Raw genomic sequence first — 23,927 nt, forward strand, 5'->3', positions numbered from 1 at the left:
ATTAAAATCTTTCAAAAAGAAAATAATAATAAATTGATAACCTCATTACAATAAATACATCACATCAAAAAAAAAAAATTTTTTTTTTTTTTTGCTTTTCCCCTGTTGCCAAAAAATAATTTAAAAAATAATTTAATGTAATTTAAAAATAAATAAAAACAATAAAATGTTAACTTAAAGAACCAAATTTCATTTTTTGAAAAAAAATCGTCTGAAAAAAAGCATATCTTTAAGTAGAAACATAAAGGACTCTGAATTTTTTTGCCAAAAACTGAATATATAAATTAAAACTTTAGAGTGAAAAAAAAAATAATAATAAAAATAATTATTTCACAGTAAAATCCATGGCTGCGGAGTCGAAGTCAATCTTATTTTGGGACAAAAGTGTCCGATTCGGGAGCCGAATGTATTTAATTCACTCGAAGGTAGAATTGGTCATTTCCCTTAAAGTCCGCAACTCTGCCAAAGTTTGCGGAGTCGTCGTCAGACTTATTTTGAGATCAAGGAGTCGGAGTCGGAGTCGAATTTCCAAGAGTCAGAGTCAGTCATTTTTTTCCGTGTACTTTCGCCAAAGCTACGAAGTCAGATTCGAAGTCGAGGAGTCGGACTAATTGTCGGGCACAGGAGTCGGAGTCGGAGTCAGGTGCTCGAAAATTTTCGGAATCGGAGTCGGGAGTTTGTCGTCAAGAGATATTTCCAACAAAATTTGTTTGAAGTAAATCTGCCTTCAAGGGGGGAATGTACATTGACTTTCAGTTTTTCTAGAGACATTAATATTAAGGGATTTGAACAGTTCAAAAACGGAAAAATAGTTCAAATCCCCTTTTTGAGTTGAACGGAAAATTGTTTAAATCAAAAAGATATTTTATACACAAATTTTTCATTAAAAGCTTTTTCCTATAAAGTTTGTTAGACGCAAATTCACCTCTAAGAACTGTCTTGAATTTCCCCGTAGGGGCTAATGATAAGTTTTTTTGAACTGTTCAAAATTGAACGAAAAATATTTAAAATTAAAAAGTGAAATGTTGGAATGAGGTGTCCTCGCCAAGATCTTTCGAACAAAAAAAAAAAAAGTTCGAATCGGACTATTTACTCAAAAGTTTTTAGGGGAGAAGGACAGACCGACAGTTCGACGGACATTTTTCCCCATCCTCAATACCCTACTTTCCAATTTTTAATGTTTCGATATTTATTTAATTGTGTATTTTATTTTTGACTTTTTTTTTCTTTTTTTGATTTTTACGATATTTTGAAGATGTATTAAGTCTTTCATGCTTTTTTCTTCTTTCTATGACTTTTATGGGAAAGTAGGCTAAAAAAAAGGACTTTTACTTACTCTTGGCAATAAATAAGGCCGAGTTAGCCCATTTGGCGGCTTTTCGCGTAATTTAGAGACCCTGAGTGAGCTCAAAATTAATAAAGTTCGGCCAATGATACTTAAAGCTGGAGCTTTTTTTTACACCCCTCGTATTTTTTTTACATTTTAGTCGCATTAGACAAAATTGTAGCAATTTTTTACAAAATAGACGTTTTGGCTTAATTTAGGTTGAAATAGTCGTCATCTGCAGTTCTTCAAAATAATCACAATAGTCGCTTTTTTCGTCTGCAGTGGCAGACCCAGAACCGAAAATTTTGTAACACGCTTAAAGCTCTGTATTAATCATAAAGGTAGAGACAGTGAAAATTTGTAAATATACTAGACGAAACAATGTATCCATATTTATTTTGAGGTTTGGTCGTAATATTTTCATTAGCATTAAAGTTGTGGTGTATTGTGCGTATCTAAGATATCTCTTGTCACCATGTACATACGCGTAAGTATAGCAAAGTAACTATAATAAACATGATGTTGATAAATAGTAAATTATGAACAACTTGCAACATATCTTTTGAGGCTCAAAAAGATCATTTTTTAACGGAAGAAGTTTGGCTTTGATAAATTACTATCCACGAGTTCCCACTGAGTCATTCCACGTCAACCGACCTAATTTTTCAAATCGTCCCCATTCGACCATCTCCGATTTGGATAAAATTTTATAGAGGAGTAGAGATGCCTTTGAAACTAATCTATGCAAATTATCAGCTTCCTAGATCCAAATTCTGAGGATCTAGGATCCTCCCTCAAACATTTTTACAATAGAATCACGCAGTACGAGCTTTTGAATTATTTTTCTTCAGATTTTATGACAACCTAAAATCCAGGAAAAAATGTTCCCATCGCGCTTTTTCACAAGTTCATGCGCATGCTACACAAAATCTAACGAGCTCAAATTCACAAAAATGCTTGAATATACTGACGGTCAAACATACTTTAAGCGCCTAAAATTTCAGGCTTCCAGTGTAATAAAATTTCCTGTAAACTTGGTGTAAACATGGCAATCTGGCACAAAAAACTAATCCGCCATCTTGGATCACATTTTTCGAAGATCCTAGATCCTCAAGATTTGGATCTAGAAGGCTAAAAATTTGCATAGATTAGTTTCAAAGGCATCTCTACGCCTCTATAAAATTTCATTCAAATCGGAGATGGTCGAGTGGAGAACCGTAGGTCACTTGACATGGAATGACTCCACTCCGTTTTTTTTTTTTTTTTTTTTTGCATTGAATAAAAGATTCTTTTAAACCCAAAAACATGTATCGACAATCAGTTATTAATATGCACTTTTTTAGCGTTGTGCTTCCTGCTATCATATTTTATTTGATCTTTTCAGTAAGAAATAACATTCTATGCAGAACTATAATTTTACAGATGATAATAAACTGTCCCTCAATGATGAATTCCTTATTTTTTAAACATGATATAAATATTGTTTTAAAACTGTTTTAATATTACAGCAAGTGAAGAAATAGAATGTTACTTTTCCTTGCACCTAACGTCTCTTACTCGTATAGGTGCTTTACTTTTAAAGCGTTAAACCAGGGGTCTCCTGCTTTTTTAGTCAAGGGCCACAATGTAAATTTTGAAAATGAGACATGCCAATATTTCAATAATATTTCAGTTTAGCTGGTTTAGTTAGCTTTAGCCCCCGCCCATCCTCCCTTCTGTAGTCAAAATGCATCCAAGATGGGGTTTTTTTTTTAGCTTCCCGTTGGACGAACAAAATCTGCTCGCGCACCATAGGTTGAAGTTCACTGATCTAAGCAATTTTTTTTCTATTTAAACTTTATTTGACCAACATTATTTTTAATTAGTTGCAATTGAATCAATTTTTAATCAAAATCGAGGCAGGATGAATGCATTTAATTTAATAAGTCGTTTTCTAGACGTGTCATTATAAAATAGTTCGTAATGGAGATGACAGGCCTTACGTTAATTAACACTTCGCGTTAACCGAAATAGATATTCTTGCATATTATTGAATAAAACTATCTAATTTCATATTGCAAATACTATAGAAGCTTCAGCTTCAGCTTCTGCAAATTTGGGTATACCCATTTCGTAAATTGTCATTGATAAGTTTAACTTCTTTTTAGATTTTCTTGACATCACCATAGTTGCATTGTTTATTAATTAATTATTTTAACTGACTACTATTATTGGATTTATTTAACACTGTTAGTGCCTTTAAAAGTTAAATAACCTCTGCCGTATGCTGAAATGAGATGGACTTTATATTAAATAGACATCCCGAGTAGAACAAAATACATTTATTTCAGCGTTTAAATACAATACAACGATTTGAAATACAATATTTTGAATGAGGAAAAAGTTACACCGCACAGCTTTGTCCTGCTATAAATTGACGACTAATAAAACTTACCTGATATAATTGACAGGTAAGTTTTTTGTTCCCTTTGCCACCAACACCTAGTCATGTGGAAACTAGCAACTTAAAATGAGATTTATTGGATGTATAAATAAAAAAAGATACATTTTTTATGTGCTTGATCCAAATTTATCAATTTAAAACTTATGATACGTACTGGACCTTCAATTGTGTTCTTTTTAATAATATTGTTAGTTAATCAGAACAACTAATCTCAAACACATTTTACACAGGTCTTGTTTCTTTTTTTATTTTTTCAATGTACTTTTGAACTAATATGTAGTTACACATTAGGATGTCCTCATTACCTTATTAAAATCCCAAAAATTATTTTAAGAAATAAAGCCACATATGAAATAGATGAAGAAGAAAGAATGCGTACATTGTATTCACACTCAGCAACAAGACCTTCAGCGCGTCAGACGCAATTGCTCTAGTTCCCGGTGAATTTCAGAGCCCAAGTCATAACCATATGGACTATCCCCGAAGCTATGTAACGTGTATCTGTGTTTTATACCATGTTTTATATTCAATGTTCATAAGATTTATTATCGATCGATACTTTGAATTCTTCAGTGGATCCCCAGCTTATGTCGGAATTGAGAGAAATGAGTGTGTAGACCTCAAAGGAAGTACATAACCAAGAACAACCTCTAACAGCCACCATCACAGACGTGAATACTGTTGCCAAGCGAAGGATTTGCAACAAGGCAGCAGTCCCCGATCTTCACTGCTCAAGAAACCTCTCTTTCAGGGGCAGATCCAGAAATTTTTGTAAGGGGGGTCAAGTTTCAATGAAAATCGTTAATCATCCTACGTAAAAAAGTAGCAGTTAATCAGGGTTGCCCATCATTCCATGCATGAGAACGTACCGCCTCATATGCTACGGAATACCTCCCCCCATGTCAAAACCCATTCAAATTACCTCCCCTCCCCCAACTTTTCAATGCCACAGCCTGAGCCATGGATCATATTCCCTCAAATTTTCATCAAAAGTCACATTTCTTTCAGCAGATATGCTGGTCATGTTACCGTAAGCTTTGATTATGTGAGATTACATCTATAACTAGTAGGAAAAAGCACACATGACACGCACAACATGTGGTTTGAGGGGGAGGAGAACTGGAAAAAAAGAACCTGGGAAAAAAGTTATGCTCATTAGTAAAATTTGTGCTTTTGAAAATGAACAAAGAAATCAAAATAGCAATACCCCAGTAGACAAATACAGTCAATTCTTTGAATTATGACGCACTAAAAATAACTTCCTTACAGAACCGAGCAAAAAAAATGTTGATATTGATTCCATGTATTATTTTTTCGGATCTAAATAATTGAAGTTTAATAATAATCAAAATGAAATTCTTCTCACAGGGGGGGGGGGGGTCAGCAGACCCTTTGACCCTCCCTTAATCCGCCCTTCTTCTCTTCCACAATAGCTAGGCTACGTACTGGACATTTCAAGGACATGAAGAAATTACCAACTAATATTAAATCCTATCCCATTACTGTCCCCATTCACAAGTAACCCCATATCATGTTTTTAAATTCCCCAGGCTATTATTTGCTCCCTCCTCTAAATTCGATCACTACCAATAGAAATTCTTTACAACCATCAGGCTCCAGTATTAGCAAATCTTGTCATCAAGACTTTAGACAGCATATTTGTTGTTTTGAAGTGCTTATAGATTCCTCAAATGGTAAGCAATGAGATTTTACTTACATTTTTACATAACATTTACCCAAGTAAAGGTAAAAACATGTTTCAATAAGGCCCCAAGGAACAATGCCGTACCTTATAATTTTTAAAGAAAATTTATTTATCTACTTTTTAATGAAAAACTATACTGCGAAACAATTATTTCATACTACATCAAAAAATGCCTTCTTTACTAATAATAAAGCTGTAAGTCTCTCTGTCTGTCTGCATATCTGGATCACTGTGACGCGCATAGCGCCTAGACTGTTTGGCCGATTTTAATAAAATTTGGCACAAGTTAGTTTGCAGCATGGGGGGTGTGCACCTCGAAGCGATTTTTCGAAAATTCAATTTTGTTCTTTTTCTATTCCAATTTCAAGAACATTTTACCGAGCAAATTACCACAACGTGGAATAGTAAATTACCAAATTATCATAACGTGGAACCGTAACATGGGCAAGCAAATGAACATAGATAATTGGAGAGAAATTCATCAGCCATTATTTGTAAATATAAAAAGAACCAAATGGCTTTTTAATCTTCTATTACGGGCAAAGCCGTGCGGGTACCACTAGTTGAATTTAAAGCTTTATGCGTATGCCGTAGCATAATGTACAGACATTTGTAAGCTCTTTTTTCGGTTGTGATTAGCTCAATGATTGAAGACCTATAACATATACACAAGCACGCGTAACCTCGAAATTGCAGCTGAACATTTTAACTAGATTTGATGCCATCTTTTCTAATTTCCAACTTTAACATAATGTCCTTAGGCTGCAACATAAACTGTGAGGCAAGAAATTCCATAGGAACCTGTAACGAAAAGTACAGTTAAGGAATTGACATTTCAGAACTAAATATTCAAGAAAATCGTGTTAATTGCTATTGATTGGTTTTTTTTTATTCATCTTATTGTTTTTCTGAGCAAACCAGATTGGTATTATAGTCATCACTATTGATGCTTCTTTCTTTCTTTTTTTTAAAATCATTTTGTCATTCTACCGAGTCATACGATCAATTGGTTCAGGTGGAGAACTGTCCAGAAGTAAGGAAGTAGTGCTATCTTGGCTTGATTCAAGTTGAATTCGTTTTGTTATTAATAAATAACATGATCCACTGTTTCGTACGGTTATTCACATAGTTGCAGTTATTTTATTAAGAATATAAAAACGTTCTTTTTAGTATTTCTAGTAGTAATAGTCTAATTTATACATTTTTTTATATTATTTTTATTTTAAGTCATCAACATTCTTTTATGAAGTGCAGGGCATTTTTGAATTTTAATTAATAAGTTGTCTCCAAGGTTTAAATCTTCAGGTCAATTAACATTTCATCATTTTGTAAGGGTTTGCAACAGCAAATTTTAAAAGCGGAAAATGTTTCCAGTTTATGTGTGCATTTTTCTGTTTTTATGTGCAGATTGTTTTTTTCTTTTTTGAGGGAGAATATTAATTCTCACTTGTAAAACTGTTTTGCACTCCTGCTTAAAGAGAAACTATATAACTTTCTGACCACGAATTGTATGGGAAGGCAAACATCCGGTTTACAGGCGGAAACGGACGGATCTATTAGTTTTCAGGGATGCCAGATTTTGCTGATGCATGTCAACCTTTGAATTAAGCAGAGTTATATTCAAATTTGTGTAACACGCGCATCAAAATTTTACTTTTATCCCTCACTCAGATATGCATCAGAAAGCGTCTTAACTGGACGCTTTCCAATTCCATACAATCCGTTGTCAAACAGTAGATGCGTTACTTTTTTTTTACGACTGCATCAGCATTCTTCACAACTGTTAAGTTTTATGATACAAACAATACAAAAAATAATATATTTGGCAGTGTAAATATAGAAGATTTAGTTTCATCGCGCAAGCGAGTCATGCATTCCTACTCTGACATAAATGTGCTTTGGGGGAAACGTCCACAAGTGGGAGGCTCCCGCACGAACTATTTCCATGGAGGTGATCTGGCATATTTTAGCTCGTTTCCTACCCTACACTTTTGAACTCTAGCCCCTGTTTTACAACACGGACAGTGTTTTTTTGCTGCAATAATCTTGAAGCTTCATTTAACCGCTTTAAATAAAATACATTGCTACAGGAAAGAATTATATAACTTAAACAAAGAACATTTCGTAATAGAGCTTATTAAAAAACCTAAACACGAATTTCGTATAAACAGCATTCATGATTTTACAACAATAGCTCTGTATTTTTTTAATCGTGTATCCCGTCATTTACTCTTTCCTCCTTGAAAAAAGGGAATGGAGCTTTATTCAATTAAAATCTCATGAAATTATCTTTTAACTAAGAATCTTGAATTCATTTGAAATCAAACCGGTATTTTTGATATGATACTAGTAGATTCCTTACAAAGCGGGACATAGCTTAGAGCCTTTTTTTTTTTTTTTGAAACTGTATGGGTTCTGACATAAGAAAGGAAGGAAGGAATACCTGGAAACTAAATGTTTTTAATTGATACTAGTAGCACAGCTTTAAGAAAACTCTCCCCCCTACAAAATCATAAAACCATCAGTTTTAAGTTAGTGCAACAGTTTTTAAATGTAGCAACTAATCTGGGACCAAACTTTCGAACAAAGTACAGCAACTAATCCTGAACGGAGGAAGTATGGAAATTCTCAGAATGTTTTTGCTCATCTTGAAAGGATCGTTGAGAAAATCTTATACAGAGTGGTCAGAAAATAGCCGTGTATATTCAAAATCATTAGCCAAACGAATCTTCGGTTCGCTTGATATTTATCATGCGTTAATACATGAAGAATGTTATGAAATGTAAAAGTTACTGATCAGGAGATTAAAAAGAAAATTAAAGCAATTATTAAAATAGTAGAAAAATATTAAAACATTTGAAGGGCTACAGGGAAGAACGATCAAAGTCCATTTTTAGTAGAGAAATATTAAAACATTTGAAGGGCTACAGGGAAGAAAGATCAAAGTCCATTTTTCTAAAAACCTCTGGTTAACCAATGAGAACACGTAGATTATTACAGGTAGTATTTAAGAGAAATATTATTCAGGCAAGTATTATCTTAGTGAGTGAGTTTTAACAGGGAAGAACGAGGCTAACTCGGAAAAGATTAAAGTTTCCAAGCTTTAAAACGCACTGAGGAGAATTTGTGCAGTATGGGCTACCATATCATTCTTCTCCGTGACCCTTCATTTAAATATTCAACCAATAATTCTTACACACAGAAAAAACACAGGAAAAACTTTTTACGCATTTTAGTATGGTTTGCGATTGAAGATTTGCGATTGAAGATAACTTATATAGATGGGAGAGGGGTGTTCTCCTGCAGGGGGGTTTGGTTGTTGTTGGTGTGGTAATGCCACATATTCCTATCTTGCATCGGGATGCCGTTATCCACATTTTCCGACGAACGGAGCCCGCACTCTTATTGTTCTCATCCCATTGCCCACGAGGCTCCGCTGTCCCCTCGACCTAATTCGGCTGGGGGTGCGTTTGTCGCGCTCCCTCTTGTTTTTTCCGGTTCCCGGCCCTTCTAGTTGCTTCGCGATCTTTCTGGAAAGTTCGCGGTGCGGATACGACTTCCGGTTTCCGAACTTGCAACGCCGTTTTTGGACCTTGAGCGGCAGTTGGTCATTGGAGTGTGTGCGCGAGGCTGATCTGCGTTCCTCTCTTCCTCGGATACTTCTATGGATTACCATGAAGGCCATTAATATATGTGAGCTCTTTTGATTATGTTTTCTGCATTGGCAAACTGGATCTATATGTAAATGTGCTGTATGAAGGTTCTTTATTATTAAATGTTCACGGCCTATGCGAACCTGGTCTGTTTTACCCCCAATTTAACACCTCCACAGTTGGCTACATTCACGAAGTGGTTTGGCTAGTTTCCTGAATTTTCACATAGCACTTTTGTTCCGGACCACTCTGTATATATCTACAGTTTAAGTTATTTCACTCTTGATTTCATACAGTACAGCAATATACTTACTCTTGTCTGGGCACACCTTTTGAATCGGAAATTACTGAGCAAGAACGCAAGGCAAACTTTGATCTGCATTAGAACAAACCTCATGCCAATACAGTTCCGTGGTCCAAATCCGAATGGCATGTAAATTAATTGGTCTCTTTTAGCTCGCTCTTCTGGAGAAAAGCTACGAAAAAATTTTTAAATTCTAATTATCACTCTTGCAAATTTATTTTCTAAATAACATAACTAAGAGTTTTCTCAGGTTAGTCTGTTAGTAAATTATTGTTTGATAATTAGCTATTTTTGAGTTTTAACATACTCTGATGCACACATACATATGGGAAGCAAAGAAAAATGTGGCATCGATTATTATTATCAGTGTTTTCTTGAATGTGAATGATATGGACTTCTTTTTGTAAACATTTGAAGTATTTTTAGTGCTGTTGCGTTGAAAAAAATTCTTAAATAACTAGAAGCATTAATTGAAACACAATACATGTAGAAAATAATGATCATAAGGGCCATTCCTTGAAAAAAAGCGACCTTCTTGTCCACATGTGAGAACTGAGATGTTTAATTAGGACTGATAACTTTAAATGATAATGAAAAAAAACTTGTTGTGTCAGAAATCACAAACATGTTAGTGACTTCTGAGAAAATTTGTTTTTTGTTAAAAACTTTTTAAAACTACTATTTTTATTGAGATATATTAGCTTTTACGTGCGTGACAAAATGGCTGCTTTTCCGTAAATTCGCCCATATGTTTGAAGTTTAAAAATAGTTATAATATAACGTAAAACATTTAATTATTTTGGAATTTAATTTCTTTAAAATGTAACGTTAAATACTGTGCAATATGCTTAAAAAATATTTTATGGTCCGAAATATTTTTTTGAGCAAAAAATATTTATTATCTTTTTACCGATTCGGGTCGAACTTCTCTGGATCTGGGTAATGATTCGGATCATTGTGGATCGCAAAGACTGGAATAGACACCAGCATGCCTTTTGGAATCTTTATTCCTTTGTATCCTAGATCATAATCTTCATCCGCTACCCTTTCTATTCTATAAAAAATAATAATAAAGAAACAGGGATAAGTAAAAACTTTATTTAAAATATTGCAGTTGCAAAACAAGAAGTGCCCTACAGAACTAAAGGACAATTTACTGTATCTCAAGTACGATTTCCAACTTAAACTAAATCATTTTCTAAAATCAAAAGTAAAATTAAGCTTTTATGCAAAATTAAAAGTTATTCATAGGTGTAAAAGCAAACTGAAATTCATGCTTTCAAACTTTTGAGGTATTCATAGAGTCTTTGAATAAAATATAACTCTTTCCCCAAATACTATTTTACAAAATTGCCGAGTTAAATTTAATTATTTTCAACTGCTTCGAACTTAGGGTTCGTAAGTGCTAAGAAACAACAATATTTTCAAGGAAAACTATGCACAACTTTCTTCGCAGGAGCATTTTCGTGCAGGAGCAACCTGATAAGAAGTAACTGGAAATTCTGTGCCTCCAAAAAAAAAAAAAAAAAAACTTTCTTATTTGGTAACTTTAGCTGACGGTTTGGAGAATTTGGAGATAGTGATGTCATATTTTTAAAGTCTTTTTCTTATAATAATGCCTAATATCAACTCTAATTCGAATGGCGCAGTGCTGTAAAGTCAAAAAAAAAATTGAGGAACTCAGCATTGGGTTTGGTGGAACTTACCGAAAACTCGTCATGGACGCACTATACAAGTAAAGAAAACAAAAGAGTGACTGCGCTGTATCATAGTAATAATAATAATAATTGACTTAGATAACTTGAAATCCGGAAAACTTTTTATCGAAGTGTCTCATTTTAAGTTTTTTTTTTTTACTTTAAACATTAATAAATAAAAATAATGAACCATGCGGTAATTATAATTAACGGTTTGCGTGAAAATATATATATATATATATATATATATATATATATATATATTTATATATATATATATATATATATATATATATATATATATATATATATATATATATATATATATATATATATATATATATATATATATATATATATATATATATATATATATATATATATATATATATATATATATATATATATATATATATATATATATATATATATATATATATATATATATATATATATATATATATATATATATATATGTACATATTAGGACATCCAATTTTTTGAAACTAAAATTTTACTGATGAAATGGTAAATAAAAATTAAAATATCATACCTCACAGCAGGTGGATATAATCGTAAAGTCTCTGAGATCACATTGTCCAAATATTTCATACTTTGAATAGCTTCGTAATTTAGTTTTCCCTGAAATTTAAAAGCAATGAATTAAAAAAAAATCGAAGTACATCTTACGACACGGAGTGATGAATGAAAACTGTAGCATAAAACTACTAAATCAAAATAACTACTAAATTAAAATTATTTCGTTACTATCTTGTTTAAAAAGAAATTAAAAGATTAAAAAAAAAAACTTACACCTTCACATTTTAAAACTTCATCTATTTCAGCAATCAACTTTTCCTGGATGTCTGGATTGAGAGCCAAAAGATAGAATGCAAATGAAAGAGTGGACGCTGTGGCATCGAATCCAGCAACGAAGAAAGCCACACATTGAGCTACAACTTCAATATTTGAAAGTTCTAAAAGGAACACAAAAGATATTTTGAAAAGCATTCATTACACTATCTGGCGAACATTAATAAACAACTATGATGACGATTGCTGCTATAACCATTTGTTGTTAAAGGTGTCATCACTGTAAATATCTCCAATTTTATTCTTTTCTGAATCTAGAAATACTGACTTAACACCTAAAAATATACAAATAAATCCTTGAAAAAAATATTTTATGAAAATGGACATTAAAATTTAATATCTTTAAAGAAATCACTACACTGTATATGACTACATTGTTAATGTTTTACAATAAAAAAAATCATTCAACGTTTTTTAAAGAAATCTTCATTATTTAAATATAGAAATAGAAATTTACTGAACGAGTGTTTTTTCCCGTAAGATTGAGTTTTTAACACTTCTAATATGTTTCGACTTTCTTCCTTTTTCTGCGTAAGTATTAAATTACTTCAAACTTAACATTTCAATAGATTAATTAAATAATTATTGACGGAAAAATGTACTTCATTTTTATTGAAAAAAATACATCCAGCTATTGTTTTTATTGCTGGTTAGAGATATGTTTAGCAAAACTTATAGTGAAAATTTTATACCATATTAGGCCTTTAAATTATTTTTCCCTCTTGTCTTAGGCAGAAAAGCATGATATAAAGAAAGTTACTGTTATACATGCTAATACTGGTTGACATAATTGAGCAGAATGAATGATCTAGAAAAAGTTTCAAACATTAGCTGGTAAATATTAAACTGAAAAGCAACGAAAGAAAGAAATATGTTTTGCCAAATTATTTACAGAGAAAATCAATGTTACATTTTAGGTAGTCTCTCGATTATAATCATCTTAAAAGTGCAGACAAACGATTTTAATGTAAAAAGAAAACATACTCAATGATAATGAGATAATACACAAATAGCGTTTTCAACTGAAATTGTAGTGCAAATAAAACTGAAAAAAAAAAAAAAACAACACTGCAAATTTATATAATTTTTTTCACTGCTATTCCTGATACAAATAGAAAATAATTATTAAATAAAAACGAAAAACCCGACTGCGTAAAAAGTAAAAAAAAAAAAAAAAAAAAAACTAAAAAGAAAAAGATATAAGCCCAGTAGTTTAGAATTTTATCAAGCATTACTAAATAACTACTCCAATAAAGTAGTTTTGTAATCGATACACGCATAAGACAAATCTTAAATTCAAAAGCAGAATCAACAGTCGGGGTCCATTCCTTTTTGACCAGTCAAGGAACCCTGTAAAATTCGAATGGGCCCCGACTGTTGATCTTTCTATTCTGCTTTTTTTTTTGGTCTAATGTGTGTATCGAATGTAAAACTATTTCAATAGTGTAGTTATTCAGTAGTACTTAATAAAATTCAAAGCTACTGGGCTTACATTTTTCTTTTTCTTTTTTTCTTTCTTTCTTTTTTTTGGTTTTTACGCAGTCGGGTTTTTTGTTTCTATTTAATAATATTTTTTTTTTTATTTTACGCTCTTTAGTTAATTTTCATTGACTTAGTTATTATGATCATAAGGCAGCAAATGTCGCATTCTTGTCATTTTATTGAGAAAGTTTATATCGTGAGGATTATTAAGTAACTAGTGGTGGTCTAAACTACTGATTATTAATCCCTCTAGGGAACTTACTCGGCTTAAAGCAACCTATGCTTTACCTGTAGCAAAAATGCACGAACTTAAGTCAACCACAGTTATATTAACAGCCCGGAAAAGTCGTCAGACAAATCTTTCCCCCAGAACTAAAAAAGCCCGTAAAGAGAGTACACGTCGCAAAAGTCAGTCCGCTGAATCACCACAAAAATAAATGCAACATGTTAGAGTTGAAAATCGAATTAGTAGATTTAGTAAACAAAATATTCTGGCAGTGGAAACGCTAGGTACTTGCATTTGTCGCACGCTGTGTAGCACGCAGGTAGCGTGAGACTTGTTCCCGAACCAACAGTATGGTGACTGGTTGCTGATATAGTGAATTTTGATTGCTGTCATGTGTTTAAGGACACTCCCAAGGTAAAGACAAATCGATTGACGTAAGATTTATCAAAAGCCAAGAGGTTTAGCCTGTACAACGCCACATTGGAACATACATACATACATAGACTCATAAATACATTACCTTCCTTTGCGTCGCGTACGCGCAGTCGGGTAAGAATAAACACATTGTTTTAAATAAGGCATAGTTTGTCACAATAATCAGGACTTTACTTTAAGACAAATCAACTATTCCATTTTACAGAAATTAAAAAGAAGTATAGGGTCTGGTGGGGGAAAGTGGTCAATGGGGTAAAGTGGTCATACGTCAAATAAATGGCTATAGCTTGGAAATAAATGTTCGAATGAATGTGAAAATTTTATTTTAGAGTAAGGCAGTTAGAAACTACATTTTGAATACAAAATTTTACAACTGGCAAAATTTTATTCGGTAAAAAAAAATATTTTGCGTGAACATGAAAAATTTTAAAATCTAAACACCTATTTTAACATTCTTGGGAAATTTTGTTTGTTAGAATTAGGAACAGATTGACTGTACAGGAAGCTTCCTACATGTCTCAAGAACTCTTACTCATTAGCAGTTAGCTGAATCTATTTTAGATAATTTTTTAGAACAATTTAAGTAAGATGGGGTAAAGTGGTCATAATATTAGGCTTAACGAATATTGTTCTTCTAATGTCACTTAATCTTAGTATAAGGCAGATACAAATTAAATATTAATTTCACTTAATATGTATTGTTTTTACAGTAAACGGGGTTAAATATACGAGTATATGCATACGCATATACTCGTGTAGACATGTATATAGACGTATTCACATAAATGCACCAATAAATACGTATATGGGTATCTGCAAGTACTTTTAATCTATACAGATATACATTCGACTATACACGTATATACTCACTTATACTCATATATATATATATATATATATATATATATATATATATATATATATATATATATACACACAAATACAATTTTACACAACATTTTAGGACTTAAGAAAGTTTTAAAGCGATTGATGAAATTTGCGGCCTTTAGCTGTAATACATGCGTCGCATTCACAGATCCCTCTCTGTTGCAATAACGAGACTTTTGAAAAACTTTCATCAGCCGCTGCGCCTTTGTTGCGATGCGTGTATTAGAGCTACTACAGACCGTAACTTTCAACAACTGCTCTAAATATTTCTTAAAAACTAAAATGTTAGGTAAAATCATCTTTGTGCAACAAATTTCTGCCTTGCTTTGCATCCATCAGTTTCTGTCTTTGTGTGCATATAGCGCGTCAGTGATTATAACTTTCTTATGATTCTTTGCTTCTTATCCTCCCCTCTCACACCCCTTTGATTTTTGCCCAAGAGCTTAGATTCACTCTGTAGGCCGACATGTATATAAGCGTATATTATCGTGTATACATACATGTACTGGTGTATACATGTAAATGTACGTATATACGTCTATACAGGTATATAATCGTGTTTACACGCATACATGCATATATACTCGTGCTTCCATATTATATATACGCGAGTAGACATGTACAAAGACGCACTGGATGTATCCACGAATTAACTCGTGTATACTCGTATATGTATGTATGTACACTTATATGCGTATATACGTCTACTATACACATATATACTCAAGTATGCACGTATTTTCTCGAGATACAAGTGTATACGTGCATATGATGTTCGTTTATACGCGTATATACTCGTATATACACGTGACACGTACATATACGAGACACGTATATACATGTGACACGTATGTACTCATGTAGACACGTATACACTCCTGTAGGTAATCACGTATACATGCTTATATACTCGTATATACACGTATATACTTGAGTAGGCACGTGCATGCATGTATCTGATGTATACATGTATCTACTCATATAGGAACGTGTTTACTCGTGTATAACACGACACGTATATATTCGTGTATACACGCATGTACTCGTGAATATACTTGTAGCTATAAAAACAACTGAAATATACAAGTATTACGGTTCTTTATAATGGTTTTGCATCTATTTTTAACTATGACCACTTTACCCCATGCTATGACCACTTTCCCCCACCCCATGGGGTAAAGTGGTCATAAAAACATAGGGAAAAGAAAGTTCTATAAAAATACTAAAATCAATATTTTTCTTCCTAAAATTCACTGTACCGTGTTCTTTAATAATGCAATGTAAATTAACAACAAAAAAAGTTGAAGTGTTTAAAGAATTTGTTGCATTTATTATCCACCTAAGTTGAAAACCTACGATTTTATGACCACTTTACCCCACCAGACCCTACTTTATATTTCTTGGTTGTAATAGTAAAATCTCGCATCCGGCAATGAATTGACTCAACTTAAAATTTGGGAAACATGTACTAACTATTGATTATAAATCTATACTTAATGCTCTTTCTTGCCGTAAAACTCGCACCAAACTGGCTTACATAGTTGATGGATGGTGACGAAGAATCGATATAAACAATAGTGGAGTATCATAAAAATTTTATAATTTAGAAAAAATAACTTTAAACATGCTTTATTAATTTAGATAACAAAAACAAAAATTAATTAGAAAACAGCGCTGCATAATTGTTTGCTTGTATTCTAATATTTGAGACAAAATTGCTTAAAACTAGTATTGGGTGAAACCTTGATTTTCGCCAAAAATGTTTTCCTGAGTTGTATCCGTGCCAATTTCCTTGTCGAAATGCAATACTTATGATAAAATTTCTACTCAAAGTCGTGGGAATATGATGTCTCCCTGTTCACACAGATTTGTAAATTTTAGTACATACATTCATCAAATAAAATAATGAAATGAAACATACACACACACACAAGCTAATATTTGTCATGAAAGCTTTCTTAACACGTCTTTTTTTTTTTTTCTTTTTCATTTTGCAACTGCTATAGAATATACAGGGTGTAACAGTACAACGTTTACAGACTTTCAGGACAGATTGAGTACACCTTGACGATAGGAAATCATATGGCAATGTATGTCGGAAACGCTTTCCTGACGCGATAGTGACGACACAAAGTACAAGAAAGACATGGCACAAATAAGAGGAAAAGACATGTTTGATATTTCTAATACAGCAAAAATGCTGGTAAGTTTTTGTCTGGTTCTCACGATAGACGTCGTTCCGTAAACTGAAGTATCAAATGACGGTGCATGCGCACACACTGTTTTTTGTTGCCGTACTCGCTTTTACGTTCGATCATTAATGCGCCGGAGATGTGAGGCATGCATCACAGCTCAGGGTCGTAATTTCGATCACCTACTTTGATGAGGATCGTTGGCTCCTTTATGTTCTTTATTCTTAGTTTTTTGCTCTACTAAAGATAATAAACATGTTTTCTTCTCTTGTTCGTGTCTTGTCGTTTTGGTGATTTGTGTCGTCGCTACCGCGCCAGGAAAGCGTTTCCGACCATGCATTGCTATCTGATTTCCCATCATCTAGACCTACTTTATCTGCCCTAAAAGTCTGTAAACGCTGTATTGTTACATCATGTATACTTAATTCAATTTAATACCACCGTTATTGCACGTTTTGGAATTTTGATTTTATATCTGTATTGCAGTGTTTACATGAAAGCTAGGTTGAATTTCAAAGATCATATCAGCAAATACGCTGTAATATTAAAGCTCATTACTTGTGGATGCAATTAAATTCAAAGTCTAACAAATTAAGTGTAAATCCTCTATAAAATCAAGAATTAAAAATTTGCACTAAGACGGAATTGAACAGGATATGCGATATGATAACAAATTGTAACCAATGATCGTAATTTGAATGCAATTTTAATAGGGTTTTTAGTTTTTCTTTGAAAACGCATAATAGTTCAATAATTTGGCAAGAAACTTTCTTTTTCTTTAACCATTTACATACCTTTTTTGTTTGATGTCTTTAATACATTTTCATTAAACTCGCCTTTTCCATAATTTGCAGTTAAATCATCAGAAGTTTCTTGACTTTCCTGATCTTGTACTTCTTTCGCAGTATCCAGAAGTAATTGAAGGAAATCATTCCGAACCTACATTTTTGATAGGTTACAAAATTAAATTATTTTTGCCTACTATAGCGAATAAAAAAACTTGATTTAAGAGTATAAATTAACATGGAAATTTTTATAAAATATTTCTAAAAATTGTAATAAAATTATAGCTAAAATGATTAGAATCAAAAAGCTGATTAGATTCAACAGTATAAAATATAGTTTATTTTAATATTTTGATTACCTTTCCAGTCCTATTACGTTCTTCTATTATTTGAAGAGTCATATCTCTAAAAAAATGCACTTGGGTCAAACTAAAAGCACTTATACCAAGAAATTGATGAATCTTAGGAAACATAACTGTAAGGGAAGAAAGAAAACATACATTTTAAAGACCCATTTCAAAATAAAATTGGCAAGCATAAGAAATTCGTAAATTCCAGAAAATTTCAAAGCTTGAAATGAGTACTTGCAATGAACCTAATCATTAGTACATTAGAGTTTAAAAAAAATCTATTCCGTGTTGAATTTTTTTATTGAAAGGTTAAAAAGGGTTGGTTTGGGTAAGTGGAACCCTTTTTTTAGAGCTGTTTGTTAAGAGAGACGTATTTAAAAGTTTTAATACAAAAACAATAACCTATTGACTTATTACCTTAGAATTAAATAATAAGCAAAAGCTCATAGTTATTTTCTAAAAAGACACTTTAAATACTTTTAACTATTAATGCTTTTTCTTTTTTTTTAATCAGATAGCTGTCCCAAATTTCAAAAAGAAGTGGTAAGTGTGTAAGTGTTCTCAGGGTCGTGCACAGGGGGGAAAAGGGACACCTGTTGACTCGGACCCGAACGTGAAGGGGGCCAATATTTTTAAATCTAGAGGTGAATTATAGGGGTAAACAATATGGAGGGGGACCCGGGAAAGTCATTTGTGACGCACCCCTAAATTTCTGTGCACGCCCCTGAGATGGCCACCAAGTGGGTATTTCAAAAGTGATAATTTTTTAACGAATCGAGATTCAAACGTGAGCGGGAGAAATGCAAACCTCTTTATATAAAAAATCTCTTTATATAAAACACAAAATATTCATAAATGTCTCTTCTGTAAGTTTAACTCAAAAAGCTGTCGTCAGCAAAGCTCGAAATGCATTTTTTTTCAGATTTTTTAATAACTAGTGATACCAGCACGGCTTTGCCCGTAGTAGAAAATGAAAAAGTTATTTGGTTTGCCTGTATATTTATAAATAACGGATGATGAATTTCTCGCCAATTTGCTATGTTGCCGCCAATTTGCTATGCTTGTCCATGTTACGGTTCCACGTTATGATCATTTGGAAATTTACTCACCCATGTTGTGATAATTTGCTCAGTGAAAAGTTCTTAAAATTGGAATAGAAAAAGAACAAAATCGAATTTTCGAAAAATCGCTTCGAGGTGCACACCCCCATGCTATAAACTAATTCTGTGCCAAATTTTACGAAAATCGACCGAATGGTCTATCTATGCGCGTCACAGAGATCCTGACAGACAGAGCTCATGACAGACAGAGAGACTTTTAGCTTTATTATTAGTAACTAGTGGTACCCGCACGGATTTGCCCGTAATAGAAAAATTAAAAAGTCTTTTGGTTCGCTTGTATATTTACAAATAATGTATGGTGAATTTTCTCGCATATTGGCTTGTACGCATGTTACGTTTCCACGTTATGATAATTTCATATCTCGCCAATTGGCTTGTGCCCATGTTACGGTTCCACGTTACGATAATTTCGTAATTTACTCGTCCATCTTATGATAATTTTGTTCTTAAAATTGGAATATAAAAAAAACACAAAATAAGCAAAAAATAAATAAATAAAGTGGAGCCAGGAAAACTTTTGTTTTTCAAAAAGTTATTTTTTATTAAATTTGTTAAATGTCCGAGTTTGGAAATAAGGCGTGGTTTTATGACGTTACAAGTGATGTACTTTGGCGCGCTACTCCATTGCCGCGCTAATTGTTTACGCTTTGCTGTCAACCGCGTTTCCAAGTTATGATAATTTGCGATATGCGCAAATGGCATAATAGTCCAGTCAATAGATACATTTTACCTTGCAAAAAATGGGGTCAAAGATTTTATTTTTTTAATTTGTACATATTGGTGCCGACATGGAAAAACCAAGTTATCCAACACGAAAGACCCCGGGAGAACTTTTGGGGGCCGAAAAACCACAAAAATTTATGACTTTTTTTGTTTTTTCCAAAATATCTCCGAAATGGTTCAACTTAGAAAAAAGTTTTAAATGTAAAGTTTAAAGAACATAAAATTTCCTACAACTTTTGTATTTACAACTTTTTTGTAGCACAAATAACAAGCTTGCTATAGCTCTTTGAAAATAGACAGTTTTCCTCCACTCCGAAAAAAAAAAGGTTTCACACTGAAAGCAAGGCGTCATAATTATTAGAACTTCAATAGAAACTTTAGTTTCAGAGAGTTTATCGACAGTTAGAGTAGTTTGAGTTTCTTTCTCACCTCCCCCCCCCCCTCGCGCTGGACACAGTAGCAATTCTGGCTGACAGATTAGTTCCCACTAGACTCCAAAAACAAACGATGTATTATGAAACTGAAATACATATATACGCATTCATTTAAAGCTCATACGACGATGCAATAATAATTTTAAAAAAACCTACCCCACTGCTCACGAACTAATTTTTCTGATCTGACAGAGGTAGTCTTCATCAGACTCCAATAATAGATGATATATTGTTATTTGTAACTGGATTACACAATATATACATTCATTTGAGGGATATAATTCGTACATTCTAATCTAATTATTGCAAACAAAGATGCGATTTTTAAATATTAATGTGAAGGAATGAATATTAGGCAGCTAATAAGCAAACAATCAACACAGTCATGCATCCTATGCTCTGATACAATAATAATAATAAACCCTCCCCCACCGCTCACGAACTAATATTTCTAGTCTGACAGAGGTAGTCTTCAGTCAGACTCCAATAACATATGATTTATATTGCAGTTTGTAATTAAATTACATAATCTTCTCATTCATTTAAAGCACATAATTCGTACCATCTATTCTATTACAAGCGAAAATGCAATATTCGAATATAAATGTGAATGAATAAATATTAGGGTGATAATAAGCAAACAATAGACATAAAAATGAATAAATAAAGGTACAATAGTAATACGTAATGAACACTTTGAAAAAATTCTGCAGAAACTGACTTTTTGAGGCATGAAAAACCCAAAAGAATTACCTTACAAAATGAAAATCCAACTGTAGAAGATTAATACATACATCTAAATTACAGAGAGATTCATTCGACCTTAAAGCAAATAGAGAAATAATAACAAAATACGCTGTTTATCTTCTTCGAAGCCGTTTTGAAGGTTCAGGTTCTCCCAGTTCAGAATCTGTAGGGGGTAGAAAAAAGCTTTGGTCCTTTAATTGTTCATCTCCTTGTTGCGGTCAAAAGCTCCTGGAACAAATTATCTTCTTCAGCAGTCTCATCCAAAGATGAAATTTCTGCAACATTTTCACAATTTGTGCCACTGCAGTGTTTGCACGTGCTGGAGCATTTTAAACCTGCCTTGTGACAAGAACAGGCTCCAGTACAATTTTTCTTGCAGGTACAAGGTACAATCTTCAAAAGATTCTGAGTAACTGAATCTCTTTTCGTGTCAACATGCATTAGACCTTGCGTTCTGCGTTCCCAACCCCATTTCTCTGGATCAATTATGTTGCCCAACCAACTTTGAATTTGGTGGTAGAACCGATATGAGTGATAACGTCCAGCATCCCCCCCTCCCCGCACGTTGGAGGTAGCCCTGCAAGATTTATCTTAGCCCTGTATACTAGTTTTATAAAAAGATTAAATTGCAAAGTATCCAAAGATAGGTTCAAATACTTTACGTCACCTGTGTATAATATTTGCAAAATGTTTTCTCCAGCTGCAGCTAAGGAAGGCATCATGATGACAGATTGGGTCCATAAATACTTCAATAGCTTCCTTAATTTCAGGAGGTTTTTTTTTTTTTTTTGACTATTTTGTACAACTTAATTTTGCCTTGGCCAAAGATTGCCGAAGTCGTATCACACTCACTAGACGCATGGATGAAAAGAATATTGCTGGGGTCAAACTTAAAAGATTTAGTGGGGAAAAAACAAATCACAAGCATTCCCTCTTCCAGGTTTTAAAAAGAACAAGTTGCTGAAAGGCTGTCCTAAAGCTGTCATCAGTCCTCTCGCTCACTATAACAACCTTTTCAATTTCTTTTGCCTTTGAAAAAGCAGTAAGTGAGTGAGTCGGCATCATCTTGAGTCTGCCTGACTTCAATGCCACACTCTTCGAAATATGTCTCAAGAAGTAGAATAAGACAATTCTTTTTGTTATAATTTGCCAGAAATCTTTCTTAAGGAATTTAGTTAACATGTTAGGTTCAACCATTACTTCAAGGGAAGAGATTGATTGCTCATTGATATAGCATTTGTGACAGGCAGTGTGAATTGTCACTTCTTTTAAGAACTTCAAAAAACGCTGATGTTCTTCATTTTGCCGTTTTGCGCTGCATCTTTGAAGATTTTCTGTTCCCTTCTCCTTCACAATCTTTATTTCGCATTCATGCAAACTGATTTCGCAAATAATAATGATAATAATAATAAAAAAAAACACCTTGGTCAGGCGTAATCATTTCTAGGAAAAAATTGTAATTCAGAACACACAAATTGATAAAACATACTCTCGCTCAAACCCTGAAGTGACCAACATGAGTAGCTATTGAGTCGATTCATCTCATTTGGAGAAAAAAAAAGGGGGGGGGGGATGGAATGGGGGTGTTTTGTTTAAATTAAAGGGAACAGGGCATTTACCCTCAGCTGTGAAAGACAAATGATTTCCAAGGTCAGACTGCCGGCGTTTCTCCTTTTTTCTCCGTTATCCGATGCGCTTTCACGCACTTCGCTGAAGGGGTTCAGAAAAAGTGTGACTTTCAAGAAGCTGTAACTCGCTTGCTTTTCATGCTACAAAAATGTTGTAATGACAAAAGTTGAAGGAAATTTAATCCTCTTTAACATTTGCATTGGACGTTTTTTTGTAATTTTAACCATTTTTGAGATATTTTGAAAATACTACAAAAAGTCACAAATTTTTGGGGGTTTTCGGCCCCCAAAAGTTCTCCCGAGGTCTTTCGTGTTGGATAACTTGGTTTTTTCATATTGGCACTAGTATACACAAATTTAAAAAATAAAATCTTTGACCCCATTTTTTGTAAGGCAAGCCCGTTTTTTTCTACCTATTGACTGACTATAAGTGAATGGCATTTCATCGCTTTTAATGCCAGGCGCAGAAGCGTAAAAGTTAATTTTCAATCTGCGCACCGATTAAAATAAGTGTTAAAAATATTAATATTTATCAAATTATTTAAAAAGTGGTTAAAACCCATGTTTTAACCATGCTCTTAGAAAAAAAAAATACTTTTAAAATTTTGGAAACGACCCCATTACCGAAATATACCCTTTTATCCATTTATTTTGACATTAACAGACAAAAAGCGAAATTGGAATAAATTATTACGGTATTGTGTGTACATATAAAAACTGTATGTTTCCAGATGTGCAGTAAACATGAGTTAGAGTAGAAAAAAACTGTTGCAAATAGTTAAATTCATACAAGTTTTCGCATATATTCATTTATGAATATGGTCGAATTTTGACCACTGGGCGAACACTAGTAACTTATTTATTTCCATCTATAAAAACCTACGAACCTTGATCACAGAGGTTGCTTCGGGTTG

At 33.0% G+C, this 23,927-nt stretch overlaps 1 protein-coding gene across 1 annotated transcript in view; it reads right to left on the reverse strand.

Moving 5' to 3' along the window:
- Positions 1-3,633: 3,633 nt before the first annotated feature.
- The window catches only part of LOC129223063 (uncharacterized), a 113,116-nt gene continuing 92,822 nt past the window's right edge, over positions 3,634-23,927 (reverse strand). The window contains exons 23-29 of the mRNA XM_054857628.1: positions 18,370-18,485; positions 18,020-18,164; positions 11,943-12,106; positions 11,683-11,771; positions 10,343-10,486; positions 9,442-9,604; positions 3,634-6,276 (exon numbers count right to left, since the gene is read on the reverse strand). Of these exons, the coding sequence (XP_054713603.1) occupies positions 6,181-6,276; positions 9,442-9,604; positions 10,343-10,486; positions 11,683-11,771; positions 11,943-12,106; positions 18,020-18,164; positions 18,370-18,485 (917 nt within the window). The 3' untranslated portion in view covers positions 3,634-6,180. The remainder of the gene's footprint in view (positions 6,277-9,441; positions 9,605-10,342; positions 10,487-11,682; positions 11,772-11,942; positions 12,107-18,019; positions 18,165-18,369; positions 18,486-23,927) is intronic.

The sequence above is a fragment of the Uloborus diversus genome, chromosome 5 (assembly GCF_026930045.1).
Source record: "Uloborus diversus isolate 005 chromosome 5, Udiv.v.3.1, whole genome shotgun sequence".
NCBI classification, from domain to species: domain Eukaryota; kingdom Metazoa; phylum Arthropoda; class Arachnida; order Araneae; family Uloboridae; genus Uloborus; species Uloborus diversus.